General features: G+C 41.3%; 1 protein-coding gene across 3 annotated transcripts in view; it reads left to right on the top strand.

The window, feature by feature from the left end:
• Grm1 (glutamate metabotropic receptor 1) overlaps positions 1–9385 on the top strand; it is a 388725-nt gene extending 379340 nt beyond the window's left edge. Inside the window, exon 10 of one of the 3 annotated variants that reach the window (XM_026786206.1) lies at positions 5656–5732. Coding sequence is in view for 2 of the 3 variants with exons in the window: in XM_013351434.2 (XP_013206888.2) it covers positions 5656–6595 (940 nt within the window). In the remaining variant the exon portion in view is untranslated. Of the gene's footprint in view, positions 1–5655 lie in introns of all 3 variants that reach the window. The other 2 variants (XM_013351434.2, XM_026786205.1) reach the window with 2 other exon arrangements.
• Positions 9386–9870: the final 485 nt, after the last annotated feature.

Below are 9870 nucleotides of genomic sequence, written 5' to 3' on the forward strand. Positions count from 1 at the left end.
CTCTCTCTCTCTCTCTCTCTCTCTCTCTCTCTCTCTCTCTCTCTCTCTCTGTGTGTGTGTGTGTGTGTGTTGTCCTTTATCCTGTGTCACACAGTTTGAAGATGTAGAAATCAATTGATCTAAAGATTACCAAATAAGGGTCAAATATTTTGACTTTGCAGATTGTATATTTCATTAAGTCAACGGTCTCTGAGTAACCAATGTTCAAATCAGAATTCAGAGGGGAGGGAGAAACGTCATAATGCTGTTTAAGATTATCTATAGAAACATTGGCGTTCTCACATAATAAGAGTTTATCTGTCTTCAAAAGTACATTCAAGGGTCTCTTTATTACAAGTAATGATGAGCAGGGAAGAACTTTTAATTATGTTCCTAGTTCTCCACAGTGGAGAGAATGTGTTAAATATGCAGAATTTTCTGTAATGTTTTCAAGAACTGGAACAAGTGTCAGTATGGAACTAACTTGGGGTTGCCTGGGAAAACAGACGTCTGGCTCAAATGGTTTCATATAGTTCCTATGCTGAAAAATCAGTGAGAGCCGCCTTCCAGACTGCATGCTGATGCCAACTGAATAATACATATGCAGGTGAAAGCATGGACAGCTCCACCAGAAGCCTCTTGGGCCAGACTCCAAGAGCTGACATGACACCAAGCTAAAGCGGCAGGGACATAATAGTCGGCCACCTCAGTGCTGATGGCTCATGGATTATACTCTTGGTCAGCCATTCATTCCCTAATGGAACTCTATGTCATTTCCTGATGCTCTTTCTCTTTGCATTGCATGCTTTACTAATTGACTGACTATGGAGAGAGAGTAGGGGAGACAGTATGTATGTATCTAGCTCAGGTAACAACTCATGGTCACCAGTTCTCTCCTTCCACCAGCGTTCATTCCCAGGTTATTGGGCTCAGAAGCAAATGGAATCTCCCACTGAGCTATCTCCATGGTCCTATTATAGAAAACAAACACTTGCCCCTCAGGTTCTGAGGACGGATCCTCCCTTCTTTATGGGAAGATCTTGTCTTGTCCGTGGCTCTCTGGATACTGCCGTAAAGCTCTGAAACCTGGCAAGGGATGATTGCCTTGTTGCCAGCCTCCTTTTCATCAGTTTGTGCAGGATGCTTTCCTCCTATCTCCAGCCCCGCTCACCGTTCTCATTTTAGAGATCTCTAAAGGAGAGAGCATGTCCTCTGCAGATGTAACCAGTACTTAGAGAAACAAATAAAATAGGCTAACTCTTAATGTCAACAAAACATTAATCTGTTTACACTACCCACTTCTAATTATTCTCTAGAATGCTGTAAATATTGGAGTTTATTGGGGGATTATGACACTTACCTAATGGAAGAACAATGGAAGCAAAATCCTCAGCCTGTTGACTTCAGGATTGCAGCCACAGATCTGTAAATTTTGTATGGGAGACTCAAACATCATCTTCTTATCCATATCCTCTTCTGCAGTCCTACTGTCTCTAGACTTAGGGTCGCAGCTCGTGTCCCTAACAAGTCAGGTTTGGCTGCTTGTCCTGGATGAACCCATAAAGAGAGCCAATTTAGGGGCTGGAGAGATGGCTCAGTGGTTAAAACCACTGTCTGCTCTTCCAGAGGTCCTAAGTTCAATTCCCAGCAACTACATGGTGGCTCAAAACCATCCTTAATGAGATCTGGTGCCCTCTTCTGGCCTGCAGGCATACACACAGGCAGAACACTGTGTACATAATAAATAAATAAACCTTTAAAAAAATGGAAGAAAGACCAAATTTAATAGTGAAAGCAAGAGAAAGGAATTTATCCGGTGTGACCACACTGAAATGGGGACAAAGAGATACAGTGTCATTCCAAGTTCATATTCTTGTGTGTCTTAAGAGTATGGTTTAACTAGAAAGCAGGGGGAGTGCAGAGCTAAGCAATCAGGACCTAGTGTGCCTCTGCCAATCATTGGCTCAGCCCCAAGTCTCTCTTTCAAGGTTGCCTGACAAGTTGTAAAGTTGCTGGGGTTTCAGACCTTTCTACTTCCAAGGAGGTAATCCTAGGGGAACATTAAATTCTTGAGGTCCATTATTTTATAGTTGATGACCAGAGAGGCTCAATGTATATTGTTTATATCACTGACCATTCCAATAATTGTAGTGTCATTAAATAGATTTAACCACCCGAGGTAAGTTAGTCCTGACCCACAGTGTTTTATCTTTAAGAAGGAGGGTTATTTTTGGTGTCAGGTCTGTCTTTGAAAATTAAAATAAAGAGTGCTTTGAGGCAATTATATGATGTTTTCTAAATCAAATTGCTTTGTGTCCCCCACACGGTTTTTAAGAGAGATCCACATGTAGCCTGTGGTAACCTGAAACTTGCCGTGTAGCTGAGGATCACCCTCGAACTTCTGGTTCTCCTGCCTCAACTTCTTCATGCACAGATTACAGGTATGTACCACAACATCTGGTTGATGCAATGCTAGAAATCAAACCTAGGGCTTTCTGCACACTTGGCAAGCAAACATTGGACTCTGTGAGCCACATGCCCAGCTCTTACTTAAGATTAAGAAATTGGAAAAAGGTAAACAATAGAAACAAGAAACAGGTGGCCAAAGTCCAAACATTAAAGTTATCTGAACTTAAACAAACTTCATTTCACAGAACGATTCTATTTTGAATGTATTTCATTCTCTTGCAATACCCCAAAGTTTATGTATTTTTCTCTTCTTAGTAATAATGAATGTCCAGCCTCTTCAGGTAGGATGATCCTTTTTCACAAGAAACAGGATTGGGTCTTTGCATGAATCAGTAACTATAATTACCCTGAATAGTGTTTGCTGAACACAATAAGAGCATGTAGTTGCATTTGTATTTAATGGTAGTTTATCACAACACCATCCACAAACATTTAAAAACAGTGGTACATTTTCTCCTATAAAGTTTTATTTATTTACTATACAAACAGTGCTTAGTAGGCATGTAGATCCATAGACCCTTCGGATTGTTTTTGGGCCACAGCTGAGAAGTGACTTATCCTGAAGGAGCAGTTAATAACCTGTGCTTCAATGTCTTTGCAATGATGCATTTCCCCCACTATCTCTGCTTTTTACAAAGCAATTTATTTTGTCCTTGGAAAAGATAGTCTAATTTTTATAACCCCAAAATGCCCTGGGACATGATATCTGTTTCCTAATTAAACAGGACTTTTCAGATAATTTAGAACAAGACTCGGAGGGGAAAGAATGCTATTTATTTTAACAGTGATGGTGAAAATATCCCATCAGAAGAATAAAAACTGTGCTCAATTAAAATAGATTTAAATTATGATTATCTTTGCCTGCTTGATCATCAAAAATAATTTTTACATTTAGGTATGGTCCAAAATGAAGCCACGGTGGATCTTTAGACAATAATAAAGACACCTGATGGTGTAGTCAATGAAATAAGTAGAATAAGATCATTACCTTCAGGGTTCCCAGGAATGCAGGGATACCTTGCAGCTAGTTTTAGGGGAAGACTGAGCAATGTTTTCTTGGAAACTACTTTTCCCCAAGCCATGAGGTCAGAATTTTAGCTGTAATATCTATTTTTGAACTTTATATATTCAGTGTTTGACTTTAAAATAAATCTCAGCTTTTTAGACTTTCTTCACTTTTCAAGTTTATAAAATATAAAATGTTGAGCACTACCCTCATCAAAAATATCCTAAGAATTATGTGTAAGTTTTGAAGCCTTCATTCTTGTCTTTCAAAATGATCTGATAAACCATTTTCTTGGCGATCCTTTTCTACTTTCTTTTCCCCTTCAAACAGAAGACTGCAGAGAGGAACAATCTATTTCACACCTCCACCTAAGAAAGAATGTTCATTTTCAAATTTCTTTTAGTGTTCTTTTCTTTGTTCTTTTTGTGTTCCTTTTTCTCTTGCTTTAATAGGTATAAAGAAAAAGGAAACTCCTAAAAAAAAGAAAGAGAAAAAAGCAGAGGAAAATGCCTTCTTTTAAGTATTAGCAGGGCTTTTATTAATAGAGTGATATGGTAAGGTGTCACCATCTGCTAAAAATTATATAGACTATTATCAGAGTCTTTCAAAGCAAGATCCAAACTATTGCAATATTCAGAATAAATAAAATTTGTCATTGCCATGAACATTTTGTATTTCTTCTCCAGAATGACTTTTTCTTTGGTAGATCTGTTGGGATCTTGTGGGGATTAAAGTTGATGTGTTAACATTGTATTCTTGTGGCAACATATCTGAAAAAATTCAGCTAAAAGGAGGATGATATACTTTGGTTCATGGCTTCAAAGGCTTCAGCCCATGTTCACTTCACTCTGACACTTCTAAACTTGCGTCAAAGTGCAAGCATCTTAAGAAAGGATATGCAGCAGGCCACAGCTGCTCATCTGATGTGGCTCAGAAGCAAAGAGGAGGGGACTGGTTTTCGCTGCAAAACCTCGCCTATGAAATCCATTAAGGTATGAGTCTGAAATGTGGTCCTTTAATGAAGTCAGAAGTCTCATAACCTAATCACCTCCAAAAGTCCCTTTGCCCCTTCATCACTGTGGTTCTGCAAAACAAGTTTCCAGCACATGGGCTGTTGCAGGGCACTGAAGGACCAAGCCATACCAGCCAAGAAGGCTGGAAGCATGGTAGTGTTCTAGGCTTTTCCTTCAGCACGGGTGAATGGAGAGAGATCCAAGCAGGGTCCCTGGTCTTAGTGACCCCTGCCTTGTCAGGATCCTAATTTTGTCTTCCTCACATCAAAATTGGCAATAGAATTAATGGAAGCTGTGAGCACTGTGTTTGGCAGCCTGTTCCTAGTCTCCCTTTTCCAGTGCCCCTATTGGAGTATTCTTAGGGTGAAACTCCTAAGAATCTCCTCAGAATCTGAGCTTCACGTGAATTGTCACACACTGTGTGTGTTAGGAACAGTGTTCTGAGGTTTAAAAAGATGGGAAATCATGAAACACTTCAGCAACTCGTGTATGTATTTTTCCTGCTCGTACTTTCTTTGTGTAGGTGTCATGTCTGTGTTCATGCGATTGATGGGAAACACAAATCAGAAGGAGCAGTTGAGTGCTTCTAGTTCATCAATCCCACAGCACAGTCAGAGTAGCTGTATGTGGCTCTTAACTCGTCCCCTAGACTGTATGACTCTCTGTGTTTTATTTTCTCTGGGAAGCTTAATGGTTTTGTGTGCGTGTGCATGTGTGTGTGTGTGTGTGTGTGTGTGTGTGTGTCTGTGTGTTTCCAGATTATTCTTCCAGTGGTTCAATAATCATTTAGTTTTGCAGTGAAGGGTAATTTTAATTTGTTAACCATTTCATTAATTGTCATCAATGGGACTGTTTCATTATTAGCACATGTATGGTGGTAAAGGGTGTATTCTGTGAAATTGTATAACTAAATAGAAACAGCTGTTTGCACAATAGACTGGGCTTTCTCACCAGAAACTTTCCTGGGCCAGCTCTTCTTTACTTGACGTGAGCACACTGTTCTCTTTCTCTCTTCAGAGGCAGTCTATGGCAGCTGACGTTGCCATTATTTCATTTACTATAAAGGGAAGCAGAGGAGGTGGACGGTGCAGTTGAATTGCAGTGCGTTGGGGTGGACAGAATTCAGATGCATTTTATCCTCTGTGCGGGATCCATGTGTAAATAAACCCATCTCTATTTTATTCATAGTTCTAACGGCAAGTCTGTGTCATGGTCTGAACCAGGTGGAAGACAGGCGCCTAAGGGACAGCATGTGTGGCAGCGCCTCTCTGTGCACGTGAAGACCAACGAGACGGCCTGCAACCAAACGGCCGTGATCAAACCCCTCACTAAAAGTTACCAAGGCTCTGGCAAGAGCCTGACCTTTTCAGATGCCAGCACCAAGACCCTTTACAATGTGGAGGAGGAGGACAACACCCCTTCGACTCGCTACAGCCCTCCCAGCAGCCCTTCCATGGTAGTACACCGACGCGGGCCACCTGTGGCCACCACGCCGCCTCTGCCGCCCCACCTAACCGCAGAGGAGACACCCCTGTTCCTGGCTGATCCTGTCATCCCCAAAAGCTTGCCTCCACCTCTTCCACAGCAGCAACAACAGCCACTGCCCCCTCAGCAACCCCCGCAGCAGCCCAAATCCCTGATGGACCAGCTGCAAGGTGTGGTCACCAACTTTGGCTCGGGGATCCCGGACTTCCACGCGGTGCTGGCAGGCGCAGGGACACCGGGGAATGGGCTACGTTCGCTGTACCCGCCTCCACCTCCCCCGCAACACCTGCAGATGCTGCCCCTGCAGCTGAGCACCTTCCGAGAGGAGCCCATCTCCCCTCCCGGGGAGGACGATGATGATGACGGCGAGAGGTTCAAGCTCCTGCAGGAGTTCGTGTATGAACGCGAAGGGAACACGGAGGAAGACGAACTGGAAGAGGAGGAGGACGTGCCTGCAGCCAGCAAGCTAACCCCGGAGGATTCACCTGCCCTGACGCCTCCTTCTCCTTTCCGAGACTCGGTGGCCTCTGGCAGCTCCGTGCCCAGCTCCCCGGTGTCTGAGTCAGTGCTCTGCACCCCTCCAAATGTGTCCTACGCCTCTGTCATCCTGAGGGACTACAAGCAAAGCTCTTCCACGCTGTAGGGGTGAAATGTTCATGGAGAAGCCAGAAATGCCAAGGAATGCCAATCCATTTGGAAATAAACAGAAGGCTGAGGAGTCACAGGGATGAAGGACCACAGTCTGCAGGGGATAAAGAGTGCCGAGGCTGCTTTTAAGAGAGAGAAGAAAGATGCCAAGTGAACAAGTGGTTCGGGACAAGGTTGTGACTCTTGAATTATTCAAAAACCTTCTCTGGGAAGAAAGGGAATTATGACAAAGCACAATTCCATATGGTATGTAACTTTTATCGGGGAAAAAATAATAAAACGTAAAAATAAAATCAACAAAAATAATCTCTTCGTTTGCTCAATCGTGCATACATATATCTGCCCACACTCGTCTTGGTGAAGCTAGAAACGGAGCAGCCCTTGTGATGGTGCCAACTGAATCGTTAGTTCATCTAACAACATTCCCGGTGAGTGGATAACGGGAGGACAGGACACAGGGACATAGATGGGACAATAGCTCCCATCTCAGAAGGCCTTCTCTGCTAAGGCTGCAGACTCCTGGCTAAGACAGACCCAGGTACTGACCTTATGAGGGTCCCTTTTCTGCTGCGATCCAGTCCCAGCCTGCCGTCACCCTGGGATAAAAGCGCAGTAACACCTTGACTTTCTGTAATTGTCTCTGTTTAGGAAAATGGAGCTATATCGGAAGTGCTATGGGGAGAAAATGAGAAGCAAGACAATACATCTGCACAGGTCCTTGAGCGAGGTCAATGAGCTTTGCAGATTCCACGCTTGTTTATTGATAACTTTGGAAAGGGGGATGATGACAAAGGGGTGTCAGAGACCTTTGGTGGACTCACTTGTGCTGTGCCAACCAGGTTCTCCGTTGCCCTTCCGCAAGAGGACAAGCCACGTTGCCAAGATTTACCTTCCATTTACTGTAGCAAATAATACCAACGAGTGGGACTTCTGAGATTCAGTATAAGTACAATGTGGTGCCACAGTTTCTCCCGTGTGCTATGGAAGCAAATCTACCCTTGACGCTAATGGTGTACTCATAGCAACAATTACTTTCCTATTGTCACTGGAGTCCCTGGAACTAGCAACTGAATGTGTTTTCCCTTGTTCCTTGTATACTTGTGATTATGAAATTCGTGCCATGTCGTGTCAATCTAGCCGCAACTAGGAAATCGTCCTCTGGATGTAGTATAAATATTTTTATGTTCCAGTGATGGTCTCTACGTCACTGTCACCAGTGTCTCTTTGAAGGCTGCTGGGTCTGTGGTCAGATGTTTCTCAAGTGCAGCTGGGATGGAAATCCTTCTAAGTGGGGATTTATTTTTCAGATATTTTACGATATGAGAATGTTATTAAAGAAATAGCTTGAAAGTGCATTGTGTAAAAAGGTCACTAGACAGTGTGTGACACTAAAAAGTACATTTTTATAAACTTGTGCACATTGTTATTAAAATGTAAGGTTGAAAGGCAATATTTAGAATATTTCAGATATATTTTTAAAAAGTTTTTCCACGGTGACTTGAGTTTCATGTGTCTTCTAGTGTGTAACAATACTCAATCAAGTCAGAGTGTCTCAACTATCTGCTTGTCAACCATGTTTCATTTTTAAATTTTTACATGTTTTATGTTTATGTTTTTGCTAGCATATCTTCCTTATGATCCCCTTATGTTTACTATTGTGTAATATCCACATACATGTGGTCCAATTACTCCATCTTACCCCTGCCTTTTCTAACCCCAAAGAAAAGGATTGTTCTTGTTATTTTTATTTCTTCTATTATTTGTGGGATGCATCTGATCCCTTTAAATATCTTTGTTTATGCCTTATGTTCAGTCATCTTAATTTGCTTTCTTCGTGTTGGAGCTACTGATTTCTCAGCCAAAAAAGCATCGTCTTAAAATCTCTAAATACCCGAAGCATCATTTGTTTGGAATTTAACATCAACTCTATGTCAGGGTTGTGTTTCTTAAGTGTTCCACATTCTACCACCCAGTTTTTAGTGAGTTCCTTATCAAGAACTTCTGTCTTTTAAAAATTTATTTTTAAACATTTTTATTGCAAAGACCTCAAGAATTGAAATGGTGGGCTCTGTGTTTTCATTATGAAGAACAGTATGAAAAAAAATAGATGATGCAGAGCTGGGCATGGTAGTACATGTCATTATGCCTAGAAGAACACAGGAGGTGGAGCAGAAAGAGCTCTGAGTTTGAGGCCAGCGTGGTCTACACAATGAATTCAAGGCCTGAATAGAGAGACCTTGTCCCCAAAGGGAAAACACAAAAACAAAGATGGTTCAATGCTAAATAGATGGGTTTCTACTAAATTGGAAAAACAGTGGGAGAACCCATATTGCTTCCTAGGTCTTTTAATCTTGAGGCACCAACATACGGTTTTTGTTGTTGTTGTGTTTTTTTGTTTTTTGTTTTTTGTTTTTTTTTTTTGCCAGAATAGATGAGGCAATGCTGCCTATTCAAAATCTGTAACAGGCGAGTTTGTTCAGGGGTTTTAGTCTGAGACATTTGGTGAACACATTCAATACTGATTAAAATATTACTGAATGCCTACTCTTAACATGATTATGAATTTTCCAGAATAAATAGAACATTAGCTCATATAATTGTTCAGAATTGGAGATGTACACATACATACCCTGTACCTAAAGGGAAAAATATCTTTATTGTAACGTATGTGCTTATACAAGGTGTTTTGCTTCTTGTAAAAGTGTTTTCCTTTGGCTTGTTACTGCCTTTTGTCAAATAATCTTGATGATGCTGTATCATAATAAATATTTTTTATTTATTAAATGTGCATATTCCTTCTTTGAACTTTCTAAGCACTACAAGAAGAAATAGGCCAGTGTAACAAATAAACTCAATAGTTTGATTTTTGCCTAGAACACATTTCCAAAGAGGAAATTTTTAACATCACACAAAATATGCATAGCAGGTCATAAAATAGAACACAGTTTGGCTTTAATGACATGTAATCCAAACTTAGAATTTCAAACCCTATGATCTCCATTGCCATTTTTCCTTTTGAGAGAATTGAAAGGGTTGGATATTTAGTGGAACTCTAGAGACATGGACTCCACCTTTGTCCTCTGTGTCTTTCAACCTCTTTTGTACCTGACTCACACTATCGGGGAACCTAGTTTTCCAGCTTCTTAATGTTTTTCTATTCTATGCCAGCCTCAATTTTAAATTTTAATGCTGACATCACAGGTGAGCTTCCAAACGAACTGGGCATTCTTATTTTCGGCTCTAATGTGTCCTAGTCAAAGAGAGATCACA

Source organism: Microtus ochrogaster, linkage group LG4, assembly GCF_000317375.1.
Source record: "Microtus ochrogaster isolate Prairie Vole_2 linkage group LG4, MicOch1.0, whole genome shotgun sequence".
NCBI classification, from domain to species: Eukaryota; Metazoa; Chordata; class Mammalia; order Rodentia; family Cricetidae; genus Microtus; species Microtus ochrogaster.